At 40.8% G+C, this 27,266-nt stretch overlaps 1 protein-coding gene across 2 annotated transcripts in view; it reads right to left on the bottom strand.

Annotated features, from left to right (window-relative positions):
• LOC110394028 (ubiquitin-conjugating enzyme E2 E2) overlaps positions 13,376-27,266 on the bottom strand; it is a gene marked incomplete at its 5' end in the record, with an annotated part of 212,519 nt that continues 198,628 nt past the window's right edge. For both annotated transcript variants that reach the window (XM_021387627.1, XM_021387628.1), the window contains 1 exon segment: positions 13,376-14,123. In XM_021387627.1, coding sequence (XP_021243302.1) covers positions 14,026-14,123 — 98 coding nt within the window. In that variant the 3' untranslated portion in view covers positions 13,376-14,025.

Raw genomic sequence — 27,266 nt, 5'->3', positions numbered from 1 at the left:
AAGCCCCTCTTTACAGCTTGATGGGATCAGCTTTAGGGCACTAAAAGGAGACGTGTATAGCATACATTTGTGCGTAGTCAGGGAAAGGGTTGCTTTCATTCCTGCAACACTGCTTTCCTCCATCTGTAATAAGAGGCCCAAATACCCCATGTTTCTCTGTGTGTTGTGGTGGCATGCAGCTCTGAAGTCATACATGGACTGCACAACACGTGGCAACAGCTGGGCCCATGGCCTGATGCAAAGCATGCCGAAAGCAGCAGTGCATTCCCACTGACATTTCTGGATTTAGTTTTTCAATCAGCCCCTAAATGAAGTGCCTCAGATACTGCTGCTTCCTTTATTAATGTTCGATTTAGGGTCTCTGTAATTATGTTTAACAGCTTTTGTGGGCCTGCAGATTCCTAGTCAAAATGACCCGGCTGGCTGCTCAGGCCATTTCCACTGGTTTTGAAGTGCTGTGCAAGGAGACAATGGCTGTTATTTGGATGGAGACCCTGGCTGAAATAACACGAGGCATCATGCTCCCATCCTCTTTGGCTTGCCCCAGCAACAGGGAGAAAATACCCAGCACTGTTTCATTAAGGCCTTGGCATGCTCCTTAATGGCACTTCTGGTAGTGACAGGCACAAAGGAAGCCCTTATCCCTGTTCGCTTTTCCCATCTGTGGCCATTCATGTGCAGATCCATCCAGAGATCAACTTGTGCTGGCATGAGAGATAAGAGGGGACCATAACGCTGGGCTTCAGAGATTACCACAGCCAGGCAGGCTTTCAGGGCCAGTGCAGAGCTGCAGGAGGGTGCTGCATTTCAAGTATCACCCAGTGCCTGCTGTCCAGAAACACTATCGCGTGTGACCTGCCCCCGGCTCTGCAGAGGGCTGGTGGACACCAGCTCTCTGGTATGATTAGGGAACAAGACCTCCTACAGAAAGGGGAAACGTAACTAGCAAACGGAGCAAGGCCAGTGACAAAAAAATATTGCTGATACATATTTGCCAAAGAAAATTCTGCTTCTTTGCTCCAGAAGATACAGTCTTCTCTCTGGCATTGTCCTGCTCCAAATGAGGAAGCAAAGGGAGGTCTTTAGCAGAAACCTCTATTGAAAATACACACTGCTCCTGCAGCCACTGGAGACACAAGCAGATAAAGGAATGCAGTTCTTAAAGAGCTGCCTCCTTGACTATAATTGCACTCAACATTTATAAATTCTTCTCGTATTTGTAAAATGAAGAAAAACAACTACACAGTGCCCTATTCAGACTTGCTGAGGAAAATACTTTCTTCTGGGAGAGCACTTAACTGTATCCTTGTCCTTATCCCACTTGTTCTTAAGCCACCCCTAAAACTGGCTCAGGCTACCACCAAACAACAGCTTAAACTAATTTAATTGCTGCAATCCCACCCGCCTTCCCAGCCCTGGATGCACATTCCCTGACTCCTCTTTGTGCTCCTCTTGCACTGCTCTGAGCCAGTTGGGATCTCAAGCGAGATGCACGCCCTCAACACTCAACAAGTCATCCATCCCCTACCAATTTAGCATGCTGAAGTGACTTTTCATGAGGTCAGACCCTTGCTGGAGCCAGTGTGAAGGCAGGGGTGGTTCACAGGGTGGGACAGCAAGGACATGCGCTTCAGAGCTGAGTTCAGAAAGCTGAGAGCTTGCTATGCTCCTGCTCTCTCCACCCCCAGATAAACCACTTAATCCCAGCCCTTGCTGAATGATCTGAAGCCTGACTCTCCTCCTTCCACACATACACAGGCTTGGTTCTTTCAAGGTCATTAAGCCAAAGCAGCACAGCAGGATCCCATACCAACACAGCAATGCATGACTGCATGGTTCTTGGATGGGAGAACGAGACCATGGATTAAGTCAGACCTTTCAAGAAGGTCAGTTTAAAGGAATTTCAAAGTAGCCAGAATCTAATACAAATAAAGGAAAAAAAAAAAAAGAAAAACCACGCAGCATGGATAACTGATGTTTCTGACAGGATACCCTTCACTCAGGGTCAATGTACAGTAAATGTGAGGATGTGTTCATCTGTGATGAATTTTCCTGCATATATTATGTAGCACTGTCTCTTCCACACCTCATATGTAGCTGTCTGTACCTGTAAATAGCAATGATGCCTCATGTGCATTCCCATATATTACAACCTGTGACAATGTGGTAAAGGAGAGGAAATGAGCAAAGGAAGCGGTGTGCTCTGCCAGAACAAGCAAACTTAGCAGGGCCCTGGTAAGTAAACTCTGGGCAAACCAGTTCTGTGAAATATCCCAGAAATGTGTGGAAAAGCAAAGTGCTTATTCAGGAGATGCTAAACCGATGGGTTTGTTGCGTGACACAGAACAAAAGACAAAGTAATCTTGCTGAACAGCTAAAAGACCAAAAAGAGTCCTTGCATGCCCCAAACCAGAGTGCTGCACAAAGTCACGAAAAAGGACGGAGAACCAGAGCGAACAGGCTGGAGTGGGGCTGTTCAGCAGCTCTGGAACAAGATGAGAGAGTGCAGAGAGAGAGGACTCCTGCAAGGCTGATCCCAAGCCAGAGCCGAGCTCCGTTCTGCAAGGGGCTGGAGGCTGGGGCAAGAACTGCTCTCTCTTTCCTCTTTCAAAATGTGTCACCTTTGCATTATTGTTTTTTTTTCTCTCAGTTCTCACACATTTTATGAACTGTTGAAATATCTTCAAGACTTGTTCTTAACACTTATTTTCTTGTTTAGAAATTCAGCCTGACCACCGTGCCTAGAGGGCTCATGAGCTGTGACTGGCAATACAAGATAGATTCGGTGGCATCCTAACAGACAAAAGTGCTTTAATTAAACTGAAAGAAAACTGCTGCTTATCATCGAGTAAGGCAGAAGCCCATACTGAATAAATAGAAGTAAGCCTTTTGGTAGGAAAATCAATGTCATGTGTAAGGGACTGGAATCTGAGGTTTCATTCTTGGCTCTAGCAGATCTCCCACTGAGCCAGCTGCTTTGGGCCAAGGGTGTCTTTTGACTTGCCTTTTGGAAGACATGCACAGTGGGTAGTCTCAGCCTCCCAGGAACTTCATCTTGATTTTCACTAAGAGCCTATCAGTGTACAACTCAAGGGATGCTCAGGCTTACTGCTTAGCATCAGGGCTCTCTTCTAGTTCTCCCCGCCACCTTCCCAGTCACGAAAAGGCAAAGTTAGATCTGAGCTAGTTGGGGTTGTGTTGAAAACCACAAGATTTATAATGATCAGTTCCCTCTCTCCCCTGCTTATTTCTCAAATAAATAGCAAAACCTACTTAGACTTTATCAGAAGTAAAGTTAAACTCTCCAGGCTTGTTATTTTAATCAACTTCAGCTAGTTCTCTTCAGCTTTGAAAGTAGTATAGTTTTGAGCAATGACTGATTCATTGTGGAAACAGTGTACGGAAAGAGTAGTAATGAATCAGTTTCGCGAAGACAGAAATACCACATGTAGGCATTTCAGCATTACAAACAGGCCAGGTAGGCAGCATTACTTATTCAAGCTGTCTAACACATTTCATTTTAATACTACATTGTTCCTTGCTTGGCCAGAAAGCTTTTACTTGATGCCACAAGTCCATTGAGAAGATGCCTTCTTCTGGTTTTCCCAAACAGTTTCACTATTTTAACTGCCGTCTGGAAAAAATACATATATATTAAACACCAAAAATGCCTCTATCTCCACAGCTGGATGGAAGCCATGGCAGTTTAAGCCACTTGCTTTATTTTTGGAGTCCAGAAGAGAGTATGACCTATATTTAAGAGAGCAGAAAAACACAGTGGTTATGTGAGTGCCCCAGTAATGGGTCTGTTAAGGTGGTCACTCTAACTTAACGAGAAGCTCCAGACAGAGGGCCATTTACACAAGAACAGAAGCTGATTCAAGGCCATCATTATCTCAAGATGGTAATCTCCCTTCTAATTCACATTTAAGAGCTATGGTGCTTCAGAGGTCTCTCACACTTTCTGTCCTTTCAGCTGCGCATAAATCCCTCCCATTTCCCATCAGCTTTCACCTGAAACAGAAAAGACATCCCACGGGTTTTTCAACTGTCATCACTGAGGCACCTCCCAGGGCTTCCGCGGCTGGAACTTAACAGCTTTTTACTTTGCAAAAAGTTTCATACACCGACAGACTTATAAACCTTTCTCTTTTACTGTTTTTCACCTCCACCACACAAGCAGCTGGAGCGTCGGTACCCTCAGTAAGGCACTCTCAGACAATCGCCGTACACGGCCAAGCTGCTGGCAGAGCTGGATGGGGAGTAGCAAAGCTAAGAGGAGTGCATGGCTGTGGGGGCTGGTGGGCTCTGGCCAGGCAGAAGCATCCCTCTGTCTACATTATGCTCTCTGACATGGCCTCACTGTCACCTAAGTGCTTAGAGTACACTGCTTTAATTGGAGCCCAACCAGGAAGAAGAGGCGTGCATTTAAGCCCAGAGAGTAAGTCTAAAAAAAAAAAAAAAAAAAAGAGACAGAAAAGAGCTGTTTGCAGCCTTCCATCATCACAAGAGCCCTGCTCATCCTGGCTCTACCTGCTGCACAAGCACCGAGCTCCATTGGTGGCTGCCTACAAACACAGGCTGCCATCATCTCCTATCCTGTCCCCTCCACCCCCACTGTGGCTCTTCCATCATCCTGGGGAATGTGTTCTCTCTGCCCAGGGCTGGGCCCAGCCGCATGCAGTTTTGCTAATGCTGCTAATGGCATCTCAGCTTACCAACGCATAATTGAATTTAATTTTCAGTGTGCTTTTCATATATTTTTTTCTCTCACCTGAGACAATAAACATCAACTCCTGTAAGGCAATCTCATTTAGGTTTGTACTGTGTTTTATGTTCATATTTTCAATGCTGCAGCCTTTGAGTGGCAAATCCATGGAGGACTATTTGTAAGTACTTCTGTGAAATTAAAGCAGTCCCCTACTGAGGGCAGGCACTTTAACAAGTAAAATAATTTAAAAACAAATAACTATGAAGGAAAAACAATATCCTAAAGGAAAGTTATTTGGCCAACTGTAGCACATACATTAGTGAGATCTGATATACACAAAATAAATATATTTCCATGCATAATTTTTGAAGGACTGGTGACACAGATATGAAGCCACTTAACCATTTTTTTTCCTGCTGAATTTCACATTAGATTTGATAGAAAATACTGCTGATTTCTTCCCCTCAGCCAAAAATAACTCCCATATAGAAGGTACAGATTCTGAAAAGAAGCTTCCATTAACTAGTGATAGGAAGACAGGAATGGTCCTGTCTGGGGAGGCTCAGGTTGGATATTAGGAAAAGTTCATTCTCTGAAAGAATGGTAACGCATTGGAACAGGCTGCTCATGGAGGTGGATCAGTCACTGTCCCTGGAGGTGTTCAAGAACCTTGCAGATGTGGCACTGAGAGACATAGTTACTCAACATGGTGATAATGTGTTGATGGTTGGAGTAGATGATCCTAGTAGTCTTTTCCAAGCTTAGTGATTCAATGACTTTATGGTTCTTTGTGCTCTGCTTGGTGGATCATTTTGGCTGCACTGATCTAGGAAATGTGCATGACTGACAGAGCATGGAAGTGAGTGCATGGCAGGAGGGCTGGGGCCACTGCCTGGCTCTGGTATCCTGTCCCTCTACAGGGCATGGGGAAGACATCCCAGTCAGAGCCATCACCTCACTGCTTCCCTAAAGAATTACCAACTTTAATATGTTTTACTTTTCCCGAAGTATTTAACAAAAATCTGAAGATTATTGTTTCCCCCCCCCTTCTCAACACACAGATGACAATGCTGTGCTCACACAATGGTCAAATTATTACAAAGGTAACATGAGCCAAGAGAAGGATAGCAATCCTCTGTGCAGAATTCTGCTTTGGCCAATAGCCACAGTGTGGGCCTTGCTGCTTTATGTGAGCAGGAATATTCATTGGAAGAAATAGACCTGTAAAAAAACAGTAATAGCAGTAAGCAGTTCAGTACGTGGAATTTTTTTACTTTAGCAGGTTTTTATTATTTGCAATAATTTTTTATAGTTCTAAGCAGGCCGTGTAATAGCATCTCTCTTCATGGAGCAAGGTGAGTCCACAAACTTCAGGGCTGTCTACCATGAGTTTTGTGGAAGTGGCTCATTCCTGTTTTGCCTAGGTGTTGTGCAGTGTTAAACAGGCTCTCTGTACTTCGGGACATTCATTTACAACTGCCAGGTGACATAGTTATCCTTATTTAACCCATTTGGACAAGTTTATTTATGCTATATCTCCAGAATTTTTCCACTGATATTTCCCCCTTTTATTACCAAATACCTCCTCATCAGTTCCTGTTAACGTCATTTTCCTAGTTTAATCAAAAAATCATAGAAAATCATACAACATCCTGATTTGGAAAGGCCCTACAAGGATCATCAAGTCCAACCCCTTGCTCCACAGAAGATCACCCAAAAATCAGACCATATGGCTGAGAGCATTGTCCAAATGTTCCTTGAACTCTGGCAGCTTGAGGCCTTGATCACTGCCCTGGAGAGCTTGTCCCAGTTCCCAATCACCCTTTGGTGAAGAACATTTTCCTAATGCCCTGATTTCCCTGTCACAGCTCCATGTTGTTTCCTTGGGCTGTAGTCCACCATGAGGCCTCCCCTCAGCCTCCTCTGTTCTGGGCTGAACAAACCAAGGGAGTTCAGATGCTCCTCATACATCTTGCCCTCCAGACCCATCTCTGTAGACTTCCTTTGGACACTTTCTAATAGTTTTATGTCCTTTTTGTACTTTGGTGCCCCAAACTGCACACAGTGCTCGAGGTGATGTGGAGCAGGTGGGAAGAGGAAGGGAAAGGATGTGTGCACAGAAGTAGCATGCACCATGTTTTTTTGAAAAAGACAAGAAAGCCCTTTACACCAAAAAATACCACCAAGAGTTTCCTAACGTTGATTCTCCAGGCTGGTGATTGCCAGTGCTGCTGTGTGAACATTGTGTGGTGCTATGGGGACAGACTTGTCCTTATGTGAAGAAATATGCTATGGGAGAGCATTATGCACTGGCAATTTGTCCCTATGCGTGGTCTCTAAATTATGGAAAAATCCTTTTGGTTCTGCATTACACTGAATTTGAGCATGCCAGAGACATCAGTAATTTTCCAGAAGCTCAGCCAAAGTGGCTGCATATAAAAAATTCAAGACTGGGATTATTTATTCCCGGCCAGGCATTTTGCTTTTGCCAGGGCAGGAAAAACCTCAGTTGCCATCAGCATGTAGCTGGTTACTCCACTGTTTGGCTCCAGGGACCCCAGCTTCCGCAGTGGACATGAGGAGAATGCAAGGAGGGTTGATCCCTGCATCCCCAGAGCCAAGGGTTTCAGCAGGGGGATGGGGTTGCCCTGCCAGGGGTACCCCAGGTGCTGGTGGGACTGGGATGATATATTCCTGGTCACAGCTGTGGGCTTGGTGCCCAGAAAGAGCCAAGCAAAGCTGTCAGACCTGGAGAAGGCAAATCCCAGTATATTTTGCTAAAAGGGTTTGGTAGCCTGCAGCTAGAAGGGTTTGTCTTGACCTGAGGGGGATGCTTCAGGATGTATTGATGACAGGAGGAAATGCACAGCGCATGAGTGCAATGTGTATTTCTGTAATTATTTTACTTCTCATTTCCTCTTGGGCTTTGACTGCATCCCTTGTTCTCTGCCTCCTGAGGCAGAGTGCCACTCTGTGAAAAATCAGACTTAGTTATTACACCTCGCAGCAACAGCCACAGCATTAACACAGCTCAAGGGCCAGATGTCATTTCTCATTTGCAGACTTCTCTCAATATTGTGTACAAATTGAGAGGAAAACGTTGCAAATAACATTATATTTTTGAAGACAAGTGCAGACAGTACTACACTGCACAAGCAGCAGCGTGTCCTTTCACTAGAAAATTTCAATTGAAGTTATTCAAATCTGTATTTGAAATAGATAGAGTGGCAAGTTTACAGAGTAATGAAATATAGCATTTCATGATGTATATCATGAAATAGAAGAAAATGAGATTATTTCTTTAAGCACATCAATTATTAAATTATCATAAGAATGTATGTATATAAATAATTCTGGGAGCCTCTCTGATTAGATTACTTTGATATGACGGAGTGTGTTTTGATTATTTTTGCTGCTTTGCAATAAGGATTGAAATTCTAAGTAGATTTCAGGAAGATTTCCTTCTAACACTGCAGCAAGAGGTAGCAGATGGACAATAAATAATAACGTAGAACAGGAAACTGTAGAGACTTTTTAATTCACACAATTACATTCCTGTATAAAAGATGATGAAGTTCTCACTGAACACAATCTTTTAAAAAAAGTTTCATTGTATTTATTAGATAAGCAACATGTAAGGCATTTAATACAAACCACTCTGCTCCTACTGACAGAACTCCTGTAACTGAGGCAGAGTGGCTTTGGTGTTGGCATTTGGTGGGCTCAGCAAGGGGCTGGTCACTGAAGCTCAAGGGAAGAGCAGATTTATGAGTTGGAGAACAGCAGAGAAGGAGCAGGGCTGAAGTAGAAAGCAAGCATGTGGTCCAAAGGAGGAAGAAAGGGATATTTTTGCAGGTTCTTGGTGCTGAGCAGTGATTGCAAGAGAAAGACTCTTGCAACCGGGAGATCTGGAAGAAACGTAAATGTAACAGTGAATGTGGGCAGGAGTGCAGTGACACTTCCCTCCCTACAGGCAGGCTGCTTCCAAAGTGCATCGGGCCAAGGTGCTTTCTTTGCCCCGTTTATGCCAAGTGGAGAAAGGAGAGGGGCTGTATTGAAATCTGTGTGGTAGAAGCTCCATTCATGCTAAGAGACTGCATTCAGGGGCTTACAAAGGGCATGAGTCAACTGCAAAGAAAAGAGGCATTTCACAGAAGCTGAAGTGTGACCCTTTGTTTTTCCTGACCCCAAGGCCACCAGCGACACAAAAGGGGACCCTAGCACTGATTCTGCAGCAACAAATGCCTGTTGTGAGTGAGTGCATTTGCCGAGCAGTGACAACAAGGAATGACTCGAGGTGCATGCTTCCAGTCCTTGTTTCCCAAGGGACAGACGGCGAGAGGATAGGGCTGTGGGGAAGCTCTGTCAACTGGAAGGTCCATAGAGATCCTCTCCAGAAATGGTGCACCCACTGACCATATTCTCTACTGAGATAACTGTGACAATGGGAGTTTGGATTGGGTGCTGCAAAACCTAAGGAAAAACATACAGCTTTTACTTAATTCTTAGGTGAAGAGGAATTTTCTCAATTTAGGACTAGCAAGGGATTAGAGTGGTTTAGGAGCCTTGTCTTTATCTCTTGCATAACCACTTTCTTTCACAATCAAAGTCCACATGAAAAGGATGCTTTGCTTTGCCCTTTTCATTATCTTGGAGTGCTGCAGCTCCCCATTAAAGTTCATGACAGAATGGAAGTGCAGAACGATGGTTTTAAGGGTGTCATAAAACTCTTCCTGGCAACTGGTAGTCCCCAGATATATTCTGGTTGTGACCCAGGAGAGGTTTCTGGAGGCTACTGGGACTGCAGAGCTTTAGAGCTGAGGAAATGCATTTGCATATGGACGTCATGCTAAGGAAGCAGGGCAGCATGGATTTCATTACTGCTAATGACATGTGGGAGAAATGATTTAGTTTACAACCAGTGCCAGGCGTGGCACAATGAGGAAGCACTTAGTTCATGCAGAGCTTTATCTTGCCTCTAAGACCCCAAAATCTGCAGCTCTGGGAGGCCCAGTGTTACGTGACACGGTCTCGTTAGCACTGGAGCACGAACAGAGCTGTCACTGAGGGGAGAGAAGAGTGCTTCAAGATTTGGTGCTGATGTTGTGGAGGCAAGGACAGGAGCAGAAATGAAAGGAAAAGAGGAGCAGACCAGGACAGAGAGCAACTGAGGACAGAAAGCCAGCAGGTAGAGGCAGCTCTGTGGGAACCACAGTGGCCAAGGCTGGACAGTTGGACTTGGGAGTTGCCAGAAATTTTATTTCAAGTCCTTGTTTTAATGTACCCAACACAAAACACAGGGAAGCTCACTGTGCTTGGGGCAAGGTGTTCAGATGGAAGGAGAGAAGAGAAATTTCTGAGAACCAAGAAGGAGGAAAAGGTCCCCAGGACATGTTGAGTAGGTGGGAGCTGCTGCATGGTCTGAGCCCCCCATGGCATCCTCATCCTCCAGCAGAGCTATGTCTGCTTTTATTGCTGCAGGAGGCGCTGCCTCAGGCAAAGGAGAGCAGAGGAGACTGGTGCATGTTCTGGGCATAGTCATTAGGGAAGAAGCAAATCTGAATTCCTGGGTAGCTTCAGGAAAAGCTATTTGAATTGGGAGAAGTGTTTAAGGTGGTTTTTCAGCCGAGAGTAATGAATCGGTCAAGCAGAAGAAAGCAGCCGGAGAGAAGGAGAGGGTGGTTGAGAAAGAGGAGCGAGTCAGAGGGATTAATGACAGAGATAAAGCAGCCATGAGCCTGGTGCATGCTGTAACAGTGAGCTGAGATAGCAGCTGAGAGCCCACAAAGCACCCAGGGTGTGCTGGGCCAGCAACACCCTCTGCTTTCAGAGGAGCATAGGTAGGAGCCTACCTGCAGCTCACAGCTGGAAACCTGCAGCGAGATTTTGGAGCAGGAATTATTCCTGCTTTATGCATAGCACAGCAGCTGTTTTTAATGGCTTGTAACCATTTGGCTGCAATCACCCACAATGCATGTAATTAAAAATGTTATGAGCTGCTAAAACTCACTCCTGGAGCAGTGTGCAAATGCTGTCTCTGGAAATACAGGATGTTTTTGGGTACCTTAATTTGAGCTATATTGTTGTGTTATTTTCTGGAGAGGGAAATCAGCAGGTCAGTTGGACGGGGGATGTGAAAACCACCTTAGTGATTAGTGAAGGGGAGAATACAGTTTAGAGAGGTCCCTGACTTCTGCTTCACTGGAGTTGAAATCAAGGATGTGGTACAGTGACATTTATCAGGGCTAACTGGAAAGTCAATGTGTGTTTGCTGGTTATTGCAGCTGAAGTTACAGAAGCTGTAAGATGTCTTTAAAAGCCAGTTTTAGCCAACTCTGCTGCTGAACATGTTTTGCTGTATGTCACCTGAATGATCTTCATACCCAGTTGCAGGAGGGCAGTGTGTGAGCTTCATCTAAAAAAGTTAGAAAGAACATGATATGGCATAAAAGATGAAGCAGGAATGAGATAAAAACAAAAGCTGGATGGAATAACGTGCAGTATTTTCTAGAGGTAAAAAGAAAAAAGAAGAAAAAGACTATGCCTATATATTATTTTTCAGCGAGGCTCTGGTGGCAGGCTGAAATCTGCTCATTTCTCCTCAGCGATAACAGCAAGTTTCAAATAATGCTTTGCATTTCCCAGGTTCAGCAGATGAAGAAAAAGAACTACTTGGGAGGCAAACAGCAGATTTGCAAATAGAGGAGAATGTTTTATGACCTGACTTGCAAACATTTGGCTCCTGTAGACGCCAGAAGAGTCTGCATCTGCTTTAATCAACATGGGTTGATCCTATCTGATTATTTCTTTGAGATCCCCACTGTTCTCAAGGAAGTAGTTTTATATTATCTATGACAAAGCCAGCATTCAGCTTCACACAAAGGGCAACCTACCTGAAAGCCTGAACTGCACAGCTTTTGATAAGCAAGGAAGGTGAGATGGAGCTGATGGACTGAGGACAGACATCTAAGAAGTGTTCTGTGGTTCCTCTTCTGAGGTACCTCAGCTATGTTTCAGTTACAGCATCATTAGAGGTGCAACTGGCTCTTCTGTTTATGTCTTCTTTATATTTTGGCAAAACATTAGATGTTAGTAGGAACATTTCTTTTTCAAATGTACCTAGGAAATTACTGCGTTCTGTTCAGCTGAGTGTACATGCAGACTGCAGAGCAGCAGACGCTTACAGTAATTCATAAGAAATCTGAAATTGGCCATTAATTGCTGTCTCAGGGGATACAGGTTTTTCATGGCGTGAATCTCTTTAGCAGATAGGATAACAGCAGAAGTAATGCTGTTACTCTGCTGGGCAAGACACAGTTGTTCTTCTAATCCTTTTGCTCCTTCACTGTATTTTTCCAGCAGGAATGTGCAGGTACTTCATGGTAAATTGGATGGTGGAAGCATCTTCCAAGGGAAGCACATACAGCAGTTGTCCCAGGAAAGTGTTCTAGATTAGAGAAGTCTGTCTTCTGATTTTTTTTTTTCTTTAACTTTTATTCTTTCAAATCTGTATCTGGGATCTCTTGGCCTCAAAAACTTGCATGACTGGGCTTGTAGGCAGTTGGCTCCTGCGGACGCCAGAAGACTCTCCATTTGTTTTGACCAAAATAGATTAATTATTTTGTCAAGATCCTCATGGTTCTTGGGGCAGTAGTTATTATATACTGCCTATGTCAAAATCATCATTCAGCTTGTCTTTGTACAGGGGACAACTCACCTGTAGATTCAATCTGTACGGCTGCTCAGCTATGAGCAAATGGCTGAGGGAAAACCAAAACAGCCTGGACATGCTGTGCCTCAGAGTGGTTGCCACAGGGGACCTGCAGTGTCACCTTGATTTCTTTCATTTCCAGGAAAGTTGGATTTGGGTTGGTATGTAATGGGATTGGGTCTCCCTGTATCTTTATGTTGTTCCTATTATAATGTATCTTCCTTAAGATAAAATCTTCTTTAAACATAAGAGGAAAAGAGAGAAAGAGAGGGCAGCCAAGGATTGTATATGGCATCTGTAACATTTAATTATATGAGACAGGGATTTTCCAGGATGCCATTGCAACACAAAGAACATTTAGATATCAGCATCACAGTATATATTTTCTAAATCACAACACCCACACATTTCCTTAGCCAAGGAGAAGTTTTCCTTCTATGGCTGCATATCTAAAATTAGCTTGAAGGTCAAATCTGAATAGAAATACCCTTGCCTTGAACGTGCTGGGAATGATTGGTGCAATGGGCTCAATTTTCCCATTGAAAACCTTCATTTATTTTTCAAATAACAGTTGCTTTTACAATTAAAGAGCTTGGAGAAAGGCAAAACGAAGCTGGCTGTATAAAATCATCATCAATATTCTGCTTTCATTGCAAGGCTATTTTTATAGCCAACCGTTAAAAAAATAACAAGATGGATACAGTGAAGCTGTAGTACAAAAGATACAGCAAGAGGCTTCAGAATAGCTGAGCTGAGCACCGGCATGTGAAAGAATGGCCTTAAAATTTAGAAGATATTTATATATGAAAGATACACGCAACGAAGAATTCTAAGTTAAGAAAGATATTGTTAAGAACAAGTGAATAGCTTAGGTCTAAAAATAATTGCTTAACCTGCAGTTATATTATGTGAGGACTATGCAGTCTACACTGTACAAACGCAAAAGCACCGTATTGCAAAAAGTGCATTTATCAGCCACAGTGTTTTATTGAGTGCTTTAATAATACAAGTGTACATCAACTGATCCACAGTCAAAAGTGGCAGGTCCCTAAGAAATTTACAAGCACTTTTCTTTTAAGTAAATCAAAATACATATTAATTTGTTCAATGCAATAGCCTTTTGTGTGGGAAACAGAAGGCTAGTGATAAACACAGTCTTAGTAATGCACAGTGATTCTTGATTTTAAGCTTTTATACAAAACTTGTTCCCAGTAGCATGCACCCACCGTTAAAGACTTCAGTACAAAAAAATAACCCTAAACACTACATTTAAGTAGAAACGAGATATAATTCTGAATTTGTTTGTTTTCCCAAAAAACACATGAAAGAAAAAAAACCACACATTAATACAAAGCTTCGTGACAAAGCTCTATACTATTACAGATCCAACATTCTTTGCACTGATAACCAAAATTCCCTGTCTACATTTGAGGGAAACAGCTTTCAAGTTAACAGAACAACAACAAAAAAAACCCCAAACAAATAAAAATAAAACAAAAAAGAAATGGTTCAAAATTTAATAAAAAATAAGAATGAAGGGAAGGGCTATTGAAGCACTTAGTGAATGTGCTTGCACAGGTCCAGCAAATCCTAGAGGAGGTTCCTATGTGGCGTATCGCTTGGTCCACTGTCTGGCCATTCTGTCATGCTCTGCTCTGTTAGTCATATACTGAGTGGCAATGCTTCCAACCAGGGGGTCAGCTGAAAAGGAAACACAAACCGTGAAATGCTTGTCAGCATCAGAAGGATGAAAAGACTGTCCTCAGATACAGATTTATTCTGTCCCCTTAGCTTTAACTGTAAGAACAAGATGTCTACATATATTATTCTCATTTTGAAAGCATGCATGCATACAGGAGGAAAAGAGCAAGAGCATGGGGAGGAGCTATCGGGGCAATTAGTTGCAAGTTTCTGGTAAACATATGACTTGAATCATTTTCTAAAATTATGCCTCATGAACAAATGTTCCAGTCATTTTAGTTTGAGCGAAGAGTGAAAAATAGCAAGAAGAATTTCAGATGACAAGAATAAAAACACTAAAAGCCATTTATTTATGTTATTAAACTTCCACAAATACCTACAGTATCACCTAAAAGGAGGATGGGTTCTAATTCTATTAACAGGTCTTTTTTTTAAAATTTAATTTTAAAGAATTTTAAAGCATAAAGAAAGGTCAGAAATGAGGGCAACGAATACTATTTTCAGAGCAGTAAAAGTTAATTCCAAACTTTGGGAACTGGCATGCAATTTGTGAGATCTTGTTGAGCATTCATATGACCAGAATGCTTCATGATTCGGTCTTCTGAAGCTACTTTTGTATTTCCAAAAAGAAGAAATAACCAGAAAAGGTCTGTTTACATGAATCTGGATCTACAAATGACTTCCCAGTTAATTAAATAAAATCAGCTAGCCCTCTAAGAAAAACAAACCAAGAAAAGACTTTCCCAGAGTAATCAACATTTTTCTCCTCTCAGTACCAAGATTTTCCTGTTTGGAGGAGCCATACTCTTGGTAGTCCTCCTGAAACAGTAAATTTCCTCTGATTGTATCCCTACACTACATTAGTTCTGCAGCACTTACATCCATTTTTTTCCTGTCTTAGGCTAGATGCACACGACTTCTTATTAGAGCCAGTTAATAATCAGCTCTACAGTTGACTGAAGATGGTGCCATTGAACAACATGAATGTCAGCTTCCCCAGTACAGTCATAACCCGAGTGTTGTGTTTGCACAGCATTATTAACCAGCAAGATTCCCAGGGAGAGACGTCATGCTGTCTGCAGAGTAAAGTAAATCCCAGGTTTTTGTTTGTTGATGATAAGCGTTTATGATAGGATAAGTGCATTGCGTTAGCCAAATCGATTGAATGACTTGCTGCCAACATCACTAAATATTAGCAGATAATACCTAATGAAAAAAATACTTTGCTTTAAATGTGCACTTTCAGGAAGAGCCTGTGATTTGAATACTAAGTTTGCACCTTCTGAATTAGTAACGCAAGTTACCACTGCAGCTGTGGCATACTAAGACCCCACAGTCTCAGTCCTGCAAGCACTTAATGCATATGCTTAACTTCAATATCTTAATATATCCAGAGGAGGTCACCAAGGCCCAGACTTTGCTATTTTTACATGCATGAGTGTCAAAGAGGTATAGCTGAGCTAAGATCTGTTTAAAAATTTTCAGAATAGAAAGTATATCACCTTTGGCTCCTCAGCCAAGGAGAAGAATCACACAGGGGATTACTGGAAGGATTTTGTTCTGTACAAACAGGAGGCTGACAGTCTCCTGGTGTTCAAGGAGGGCAAAGTCATTCATAGCTGGAATGAGTTTTGAGACAAACTGTAGGGTAAATGAGCAACTTGGGTAATGGCCTCATGTCTCTTGGCAAAAATTTAGGGAGTAGTCTGAGAGAGCTGGTTACAGTGGTTGTAGCTCAGGGCTGAGTCTAACAGCATTGCTTCAAGAAAAACTTCCACACAACTACAGAGAAGGAAAGAGTAAGGGTGGAACTCAAAGGAAATCATTGAGCAAAATTTGATGAATGTTGGTTTTGATGCTGTTTGGAAAGGTGGGCTTTGACCTCTTCGGCAGCTGGTGGAAACTGCTTGGGAGAGTATCATGATGTTGTCATCTGGATTATGGTAAGTGCTTCATGAGGTTTAGTGCATATTTAAATGACTGCAGCTATGGTCTTCACAAAACCTGATGTTGGTGCAATGAAAAGCAACATGGTGTGATACAGATTTACTCAGTTCAAATCTGAAAATCTTTTTGTGTGCAGGAGGAGTGTTTACATGAAAGTGTCTTTCATACTGAGAGCTGAAAAATCAATTTCCTTGATAACTGAGGGTAGGGAGTATTATATGATCATCCCCAACCTTGGATTACTTGTGTGGGTTTCCCTCTATATTCCCTTTTGGGAATAAGTATATATTTCAATAACATATACCTTTGGAAGGATTTATAAGATACAGGCTCCTTCTCTCACCTCCTCCCAGCCATCAGGAGGGTGGCTAATTTCTTTTGAGGTAGGTGAATCAATGAGAGATATGAAAGTGGTGAAATCAGCTGAAGCCCAGTAAGATAGGGCCTCATCCTGTGGAAAGAATTCCCAGATCCATGTGTTGCTGATGACAACCTCCATATTGCTGAAGTGAAGACATGTGTGAGTGGAGAAAGGAAGGGAGTGAAACAGCTGAGAAAAGATGAGTCTCTTTTCACAACAGTAGCCTAGTAATTGCTAGTTTGAAATACCAAACTGAAAGATTAGGATAGTTCTTACCAGAGAGGCTCTTATGTCACATCTATCAGAGAGCACTGAGTTGTGTTGTCATTACATGAAGTTATTTATAAGGACTTTAATACGGACTCTTCAACAGGTGTTAGAAGAGCTAGTTTATTTTAGCAGTTCCTGTGAAGCCACAAAACTGGCATAACTGCTTTGTTTGTGAAGTTGGGACAGCTAGTGAGGAAGAAACTTTTCACTTCAGATCAGTCACCTTGTTAGTGTCACACTGGCCAAGTCAACGCAGCACATTGCATTTGCGTTGGTGGACACATGGATGACATGTGACCTTCAGACATGCAAAAGGTCCCTTCCTGCTCTTGCATGAAGCTGGGCACTTTCAGGCCCAAGCTGCATTGTCCTTGCTAGAGGTGGTAGCTGGGTGGCAGGCCCAGGGAAACAGGCACTTCTCATAACAGTCAACAAGTCACAAGTTGGCATCTTTACAGAGCTCATGGGGACAGGCCATAAAATTGAGATTATCAGACAAACTGAAGAAACCAAATTAAAATAATTTCAAATACTTCATCCTCAACATACACAGCCACATGCTGTGGCCATAGTGTTCAGAACGCTTAGGGAAAAAAAAGCAAAAACTGTCCCCTCAACAAAGTAGGAAATGGTTGGGCAGAGGCTGGATCTTAGGTGGGCTGCAGAGTATGAGGAATATTGTGAAATCTCCATCAGTACAGTATAAATACATTTTATAAAAAGAACTGCTGCATAAATAACTGACAGGCAAAAAGGAATCCTCAAGATTCCTAGAACAACTTTTTCCATGTTTCTCATTACTATAAAACTGTTTCTTACTTTCCATTTGTATATATCTGTTTTATTCTTGATGTTAGAAATTCGTTCCCATAATTAGTAAACTGCTCTAGCTTATTTTTTTTGTAAGTAGTGTGATTCATCAGTGAATCAGTGGTCATTTTAGAAATCCACTCCAAATGGGGCTTTGTCCAAATGTCAATGAAAACCAGGGGTTCAGAATATAAAGCTATGCCAAAAATACATTATCAGAATGACCTAGTGAAACAAATGAAAATAAAGCCACAATAAATTAGTAACAATAACAGCACAATTAAACTAACTTTTAAATACACAGAAATTAAGACAAAACTCAGTAACAGTTTTGTTCCAGAACACCAGAAAATACAGTCTCAGGCAATGCCACTCTCAAACTTGGGCCCTTACAGAAATTAACTCAAACCATTGGCAACAGCTAGCATGGCAGGATGCTCATACACTGGGATCCCCCGGGTCACCAGATGCACCATGCCTGGCTTGAGAGCTGCTGTGTCCATGGTGTGACACCCTGTCCTGTGGCCAAGCAGGGACATGCCAGCCCTCAGGGTGCCAGAGATTTGGGAAGCTGGAATAACAAAGAACGACCCTGTGCTGCACTCAGTGTGGAGAGCTGGGTGAGCTGGAGTTCCTGCCTCACTTAAATGGTCGGATATGCTGCTCTGTAATGACTTGTCATCTTCTTTTGCAGCCACTTAATATGACTGTATAAGGAAGAACATTTGTGTCTCATATCTGTTGAGAAGCTAATCAAATTTACAGCCCAATTCTGGGGAGTTAATGCTGTTGGGGATTTGGATGAGCTGAGGTTTGGTCATTACAAAATTTCAGCTGTGTTTAATGCTAGTTATACTGCTTTATCATTCAGAAGACAGACTATAATTCTTCTTTAAAACTACTTTTCTCCAAAATAAATGAAAATATATTGCTATACTGTATTTTTCCCTGCTTGTATTTTTACAGCTATGTCTATGTCAGCAAATAGCTATTTCAGAGCAGAATTCATCTCCTGGGCTTTTCAATGCTCTTTTAAAAATACAGCAAACATACTCTAGTGAAATAAAAAAATGGAGATAGTGTATTTAACAGCTTGATTTCAATGTCTCTTCTCCATCAGCCACACAATATGCAAAGAAATTCCAATCGTTAGTGCTAACATGGTTAAAGAGACATTTAGACTTAAAGTGTACATTATGGGTGTTTGTATGCATTATAAATATATTTACGAGCACTTAGAATAATATTTCACTTGCAGAATTTTACAGTTTTAATAGAGAACAGCTGATGGAGCCAGTTATTACACCATAATAAATGAGTTCTCAGAAAGATTTGAGGCACCTTAAAAACTGAAAACTACAACCCTATGAAAATCTCAGTTTCTTCAACCAAATATTTACTATATATACATATATATTTCGGTCCAGGTACAGATTCAGCTCTGTATCAGGGGGAATTTCGAACAATTGGCCTCCAGTTGATGAAGCAGAATTAAACTGGAATAATTTCTAAAGGTTAGGTGTAACTTGAAAGGTCTTACACTGTCTCCTGAGCTATAAAGTACTCCTTTCTCATACCTATGAGAGGTATCCCATTGAGACGCTCTATGAAACTACTTGCACTGAAACATCAGTCACCAAAAACAAAATCTGCTTTCCTTTCTTTGAGCCAGCTGTGTGAAATGCAGAAGAACACAAAAGAGTAATTTTTAAGTTATTTGGACTTGTTACATGTTTAGAAAAGTTTTTGATTTATGGAACCCTAATTGTTTTTTTTTCCGAGCTGCCTCTCTTTACAAGTATTCTGCTGTATTGCTTTTTGAATCAAACAAAAAAAATTTGGGAGTGCTTGCTTTTTCAAAGCCTTTTAAGGAAAAAATCAGGTGCTCTGTATGCCATCAGTAGTAGTTGCCTTGGAATCATCTTCATACAACAGCATATGTAGGCTTGCTACATGGAAATTAAGAAAAGTTCATATTTTCAATAACTACAGTTTGTTTGGTGATTTCAGTGCAGGACAGTATATATTCCCACACTGGTTAGCAATGCAAGCCAAGGTTTCTGAATCCAATTTTTGTTGTTTAATATTGCACCAACCTTGAAAAAATAGGCCCCAAAAACCAAACTAAAAAATAAAAACAAAATTAATATTGGGGAAAGAACCCAGAAACTAATAATTCTCCAAAACACACATTTTCTAAACAGCAAATGCTGACAGTTTGATACACACCAAAAATAAACTTAATTTAAAAAATATATTTTACCTCTAATTGTATTCTCATATTGTTTTCAGTGGCATCCAGTCATACTAAGACTAGCCAGTGAAACTGAAGACAAGAAGCGTGAGATGTGCTATACCAAGTATGTCATAGAACAATATAAAACTCTAAGAGGAGTGGATTAAGAAAAGGTGAATTGTTTGTAACTTTATTCATTGTGTCACTTCACCTTAGGAGGTTTCCACAGTTTGCCACATGTCACCTATTGCAAACTTAATCAACTCCTAGAAGAACATGGCAAGGATGCTGTGTGTCTTGATGGGGAAAATGAGGCATGTGAAATGCATCATAGGATCCTTCAGTGGTCTTACAGCAGCAGTGCTGCTCTTTCTTGCTATCATCAAAAATAATGCACAGACTAAGTAATTCTTTGGAGGCAGAGGCAGGTGAAGTGGAACACTGAATTACTCCACTAACCTTTCACCTTCAAAAAGAGTGTTCAAAAACCAGGGGACAAGTGAAAACGAGTACAGCATGGCACTAATCCCTGTTTGTGTGGCAATAAAACTGGCCTCGCAGTTGGAAGTCTGATCAACACACGCTTATAGACTGGAACAACAGAATGATTCAAGGCAGAACAAAGAGCAGTAGCCGGGCTCTGGATTGCTTTACACATCCTACAAGCAGAACTACAATTTATTTCTGACTTTCATGAAATCACCATTCCAACTATCTATAGATAATGTACTTATCCATCTACAAGGCTCTTTGAAAACCATACAGAAGAATGACAAAGCAATCAGTAAACACTATAGAAAAGGAAAACAAATAAAATGAATTGTATCAGTAAAGAAAAACGTAATCCTTGGAGGAGAAAGGAACAAATTCAAGAAAAATCTTATGTTTACTAGGAAAGAAGTGAGTGAATTTGATATCCATTTTAGCAATTATGATTTACACCAGAAATCATATAATATAGAGTATGGCAAATTCTGCTTCTTGTTTCAGGAAGTAGTTGTGAGATGTGACCAGCCTAATCTGCAACAGAAATATATAGGCTACACCAGTGTGCTCAACCATCAAAATATACTTTCTGGAATTGCTTTACAGCTCATGCACCTCATTAGGCTGGTTACTACAGTTGATGTAGCTTCAGTAAAGTGGACAAACATATGACCTTCAAGGGTTCCTCCCACCAAAGGAAAATAACAAGAGATGCAGTAAGATACCTTTGACATAATCTTCTCAGATATAAGGTGATCTAATGTGTTGGAGTCAGAAGAAACAGACTGACTTTGTGTGTCACTTCTCATTTTCAGAGAAAACCCAGCACTGTCTTTCCAGGTATAACACGGGAAATAAGGGAATACGGGGCAGATGAGTAAGAACTTGAGTTACAGTCTCACCAGATATCAACACTTACATTAACAATGTCCACATTTAGAAAATTAATTGAAAACTGTGCTGTATACAGTATCTTGGAGACTGCACAACTTTGAAGCCTAGATATGCCCAAAGTTGTTTTTCCCTACATAGCTAAGCTAGTCTAATGGTCACTGCGCTAATGCAGGGATAAAGGAAACTTACACTTCTGTACCAATCTTCCTATTAAGTTGTGTTCACCTGTACATCCCATAATTATGGTCACTCAATCATCCAGTCCTTGGATACCTCTCTAGTTATACACCCAAAGATTTATCCTGTGAGAAATCAGAGTAAGCGTAGGAAGAGAAAGGGAGAAAGATAAAGCATGGAAGATCCAGAGGTCTTGTTCTGTTGCATAGCCAGGGTACATGGCTAGGCAGCTGCAATGCTATAATGTGATTCAAAGTACAGTAATAATAGCAGGGTGATAAAGACTTCAGCTGCAGCAAATGATGACAAGTCCAAATGCAGCAGCTGTAGACACAGAAATGAAAGGGAAAAAAAACCCAAGCTGCTTACCTTTGAAAGACCTCAGGTAGGCAGAGATCTCCACCAAGACAGCCTTGCATCCACTGCCAACCCTTAAATGAGGTCTGGGAAGGGGTGGATCCTGGCTCCACCCCTTCTGGTCACTCAGGTGCATTGCTTGCACGTGAGCTCCCCTGGTTGGCCCTGCCTTCCTACCAGGTGCTCAATCACTGGTTCAAGCTGTGATTTAGCATTTCTGCTACATCAGGGAAACAAGGAAGCTGACATGTTACACTGCTTACAAGATGTGCAATGCTGGAGTGCTCCATGGTCTTCACAGTTTGCAAGCTGCTATGATGTCTCTAAGAAAGTTAAGTGGTCTTACAGTTGTGCCTTAATTTCTCATCCATGAAGCTTCCCTGTCACACTGGATATTTGGAGAATAAATATGCTAAAAATTGCAAGCTATTGGGTGATGTGGTAAATGTGACTGTATAGACGTGTCATAAAGAAACTGTAAGGCATGACTTGACTCTAAATTTTGAGCTCTGTGGAGCTGTCAGAAACATATCTGACTTCTGTTAGCTCAAATACTGTCTGGAGAAGTTGTTACACAAATATTAAGGCATATATGACTCAATTCCAATGTCCAAACTTATGTCTGGAGGAAAATGTTCCTTTCTTCAAAAATAAAAGAGCTCTGCGAATCCAGTTCAGCAAAATGTTACCTATCTTCCAAAATAAAAGAGCTCTGCAAATCCAGTTCAGCAAAATTCTCTCACTAAAACATTTTGGATACATGGAAGGAGAAATTCTTCCCTCTCTAGACTTGCAATTGATTGCTGTCAGGCTACCTACCACAGATCTGTGTGAAATATGAGGCTGCTTCAGAAAAAGATGTTTCAGAAATAAGGAGTATTATCTGGCCCAGTTTTACTAACATGACTCTTAAAGGGAAGCATTGGCAGTGATTCATCTCTGGATCTTGCCAAGGGAAATCATTCTTGTCTAAAGAGTAAAGGGTTTTTTTTCCGTCTGCTGTTTTTAGCAGGGTTTCTATAAACTTCAGTGGCTGACTGGGAGTTAGCTGAGGCAATCATGGATCAACGAGGCACAGTGTACTGATCTTGAAGAGCTGCCTTTAATTAGAGAAGAACATGCACCTATTAGAAATGCCAGTGTGTTGGAACAATTAAAGTTCTGAAATAACACACTTTGCTTTGATGCTTGAATGCATCTCAAAATTAAAAGCATGGATACATTAGCAAAGTATCTGTTCATAACAATGGATTCAATAGAGAAACAGTCGTTGTTATTAGTAAAAAAATTAATAAAAAAGTTTTAGTAACTAAGGAGTTGATGTGGAAGACACTGTGTGGTACAGGGCTTGATAAAAATTTCAGAAAACGTAACAATATGCATTCACCTCATGGAAGATCACCGTGTGGAAGGAAATTACAACACTCTGATCTCAAAATGCTGTCAAGCACCAAAATGCTAAGATTCATAATGTAACTGGTATGCATCCATAGGCTGATAACTATATTTTCAGAAAAATACCGAGGATGGTTTTTTTGTTACAAGATTTACTGAGGGAGGAATAGATATTCAACATGACTTCTGGTACGTTCAGAATTTATATATTTTAAAGAAAAAAGAACCTGCTTTCTTCTGGATTTCTGTCTTCTCACTTCTCACTGATTACCAGCCCTTAGGAAAGGGGTGACCTATGGCCCTTAAACACCCCAAACAAACATTTTAATCCCAAAGCAATTGTGCGTGAATGTGTTTCCCATGATCATGCTTTGTATAGTGGTAGACGTCCTATAATCACAGGTACGAAAGGTAGATTACTCTACAAGAGAACCACTTGGTCCAGCAGGATCCACCAACTGTGTGGATTCCCAGGTGACAGGGAAGGGAGAAAGTGTTACTGCACAGGCACTACACTGTCTGGTCTTCTGGTGGCATTTTAATGCTGAGAGGAAAACACGTCCCAAAGGCATCTTCATTTTCAGGAGAAGGGTTTGAACACGAGCAGTACCAAAATCTTCAAGGGTCGTGCCAGTGTCATTTTAGGTCAGGTGCATCTGAATCCTACTCTTGAATCTATCCCTTTGTTCCTTTACTGCAATTAATCTGTGGAGTAACTAGAAAAGCCTACATATGTTATGAATGCTGCCTATTTTGGTTAAATCTGATTTTATTCTTCTCATCTTTTTAGATCTTGGTATTTATTTGACTTATTTAAATCTAAAACTGTTATTAGGAATCCCACACAGAATGTCAAAGGAATACAGGCGGCTTTTATTTAGAAAAAGGGGGCTTAGTGAAGAATTGTATGCTTATCAAGGCTAATAGGACTTCCTTGTCATAGTCCAAGGCCAGAAATTCCTTGGCAAGTTGAACATCTCTTGGAACAGGAATAGGAACTTCAACGTGCCTTGCATTTGCACACCTCTTACTGTTATCCAATAACTCAGAACAGTCTGGCCTCTCTTTTCTCTCTCTTTCTATGTTGTCAATGCTTCCCATTCTCCAAAGGAACATGCGGAAGGAGGTTGCAGGCTGTATCTGACTGATAGCATCTAAGTTTATATCTGCACCAAGAGGCACTGCAATGAAAATGCCTGGAAACCAGTGTGCTTAGGAGCTCTGTCTGTATGGCCTAGATGAGGCTTTTGATGGGGCAGACTTTCTGGGGCTTTTCTGGACTGCAGACATGGGTCATTTGAACCAGACTGTGTGATGGCGAGCTGGGATGTTCATCATCTAAGGACGATGCCTGTACCTATGCACAATGGCTCATTAAAGCATGTAAAGCGGGGTGCCATTCTGCATACTTGCATAGGCCTACTTGCACAGGCATACCTGCATACTTGCACAGAGCAGTGTTTCCAGATGTTGATCAGTGACTTGACACAGGGTGTCACAGAATGGGAGCAGGGTGCTAGCTCTGGCAATGACCGAGGAATCAGCAGGTGAGTGAGAAAATAACCCCATTTTAGTAACCAAATGGACTATCCATTTCTAAATTAACTTCTGAACATGAATATAATTAGCTTAATTACAAACAAGTTCTAATAGGATTAGAAGGAAAAACAGGTTAAACAAAATAATTAGCATCCATCATGTAGGCAGCTTTTTAGCTCCTGGGTTAGTTGCAATGAAGTTACATGGCAACATTGGATGAAGATGGAATTTATGATACTTACAGTGATAATTCTATATTTAGTAACAGATTAAATAAATTTCTTTGGATACTCTATCTTTCCTGTGTGAGAGATGACACTGACTCCATTGTCGTGCTTGGCTCAATGATAGTCCATTTGCCAAGGGATGTCAGGCACTGGACTATGAAGTGCCAACACTGTTCTTTAGGAAAAAACGTACAAGTTAGAGACAAAAAAAAACCTATGGACGATAATGAGGGCATTCCTAGTACAATATTGTGTCTTACAGTTACTTCTACTTCTTTGCCACTTTATCTAATGAGTATTATAAAGACTGTGTGATGAAGATTCCAGACCTCGAGGATTTTCTAAAATCTAATTCATCATAAAGTTGCAAAATTTTTCAATCTATAGAAGGGCTGTTTTTCTAAGCCTTGTTCAGATGGAACATTCTACAAACGATATACAGATCAGAGCTCTATTTCTGAATTTCCAATATGAACACGAAATCTTATGCTGTAATCCACCCTCAAATTCAGGACAGTTAAATCATACACTTTGCTACTTAAATAACCATATCCTACTCCAATTAATGCACCTGAACTTAATTTGCTATAGAAAAAAAGGGATTCTGAAACACATGCTGCACATAATTTGTCCTATTTGTTGCCTTTGATGGATCTGCAAGACAGTTAAAACCGAACAACTGTTTCCTCCTCCCCTGCTGAATAATGTAGAAAATTAACCATGCAAAATAAAAAAGACGTATCTTGCAATAGTGTAAATCATCTCTGCAGGCAGAATCTGAACAACTCACGAATACTAATTTCTGAAATCTTACTCCAGAAAGTGAGAGGCTAAATGATTTAATAGCTAACATATTTATAACCAGGATTAATAGGTTTTATTTTCAGGGCTGATTCTACATTGTTGTGAATCTGCTAGAGGGCCAAATGTAGCAGGCTTCTTTTCAGGAACTTAAAGAAGGTGGAACAGTGTGATTTCTATGGTGAAGCAGGAATAACTGTATTTTAAGCACAGAATGAAGCAGCCTTAAAAATAGTTGTGTGAATCAGTGTCCTGAAGGTGCTTCACAGGCAGTTAGAAATATGCAGTAATACATTTCCTTCTAGTTTTGCTTTCATGTAAGAAAGGTACAGAGGAGAAAAACCAAACCAAACCAACCAACCAAAAACAAAAAATCTTCAACACTTAGTAAAATTGAACAGTCTAATTAAAAAGTCTGGGGTAAAATATTCAGCAGAAGTGATGCTGGTTTATTCCAGCTGAGATTTCAGCTGTTTGTACTGTATGGAATAGTGAACGCTAGATAAAATTATTGTGAGATTAGAGAATAAAGTGTAGAAATACAGATAAAATGTGATGTCTAAAGTTATTTACTTTTTAGTGTTAATTGTTTTTCCCTTAAGTGTATACAGCTCTATTAGTGAGAAAATATATCCATTAAGGAAACAAGCACAATTCTTGTCAGAAACAGAACCGTCTAAGCCCAGAAGTGCTGTATCTACTTCATTCAAAAGACTGCGAGGTAATTAAGGACATGTCTGTATTGGCTAGACAAAACCTGCATGAAACAAAGAAAATATGCATAACGAAGATTTTGTGTTTTACATATATGAAGTAATTAACTGCTTTATTTAAACATTAGAAGTCGTAAAGTATTTAACATTGATGACTTCTTTTGGTCTTGGTTCACACAAAGATTTAGTATGCATGTGCATTAAATCAGCTGTCTTCTCCCTAAGGCCAAGGCCTTAGGAAATCTCCACTGGCATTATCTTAAGCTACAAATGTTTATTGGAGGGAAAATGAATCGTAACCTTTTGTATTTGTACCATTTATCACTTATGTATTTTCACAAGTGCTTTAAATTTTATGATAGCTAAGGTCCCTTTACATGTATTTCTTGATAGAGATCTACAAAGCCTATTTACTTGTTTTGGGGTTTTAGTCCATCTCTGATTTAATCAAATGCCATCAAAGTTTGGTCATCATTATGTCTGAAGTTCAATTTTTCTCTCATTGCCTTAAGTGAAAAAAAAAAGCAACAAAACCGAATACCAACAACAGCAGTAGAAAATTTATTGAAAGGGACAAGAAATCACTAGCAGCACTGTCAGACCTTTCCCATTTAAGGAATGATTAAAATCTAAGGTTAATCTATTCTGGGGAAAAAAAAAAGACAAAAAAAAAAAAAAAAAAAAGATGTGACAGGTCATTTTAGAAAGGAGATTTTAAAAAAGAAGTGGTTTTGCTGATCTTTTCCATAGTAAGAAAAGAACACAAAAATCAACAGATTTAGAGACAGTTAAAAGGAACTAGATGCTTCATACACCAAACAGTTAAACATATACAAGAGTACAGTGTAGGAATATTAGAAGATAATTTAACAAAATTAAAAAAGAATTAGAAAGCATGCTGGTCATGGCACCATCTAAGTTACCACTGCA

This window comes from Numida meleagris, chromosome 2 (assembly GCF_002078875.1).
Source record: "Numida meleagris isolate 19003 breed g44 Domestic line chromosome 2, NumMel1.0, whole genome shotgun sequence".
NCBI classification, from domain to species: Eukaryota; Metazoa; Chordata; class Aves; order Galliformes; family Numididae; genus Numida; species Numida meleagris.
Note: the sequence above shows the minus strand (reverse complement) of the source record. Positions and strands in the feature narration are given on the sequence as shown.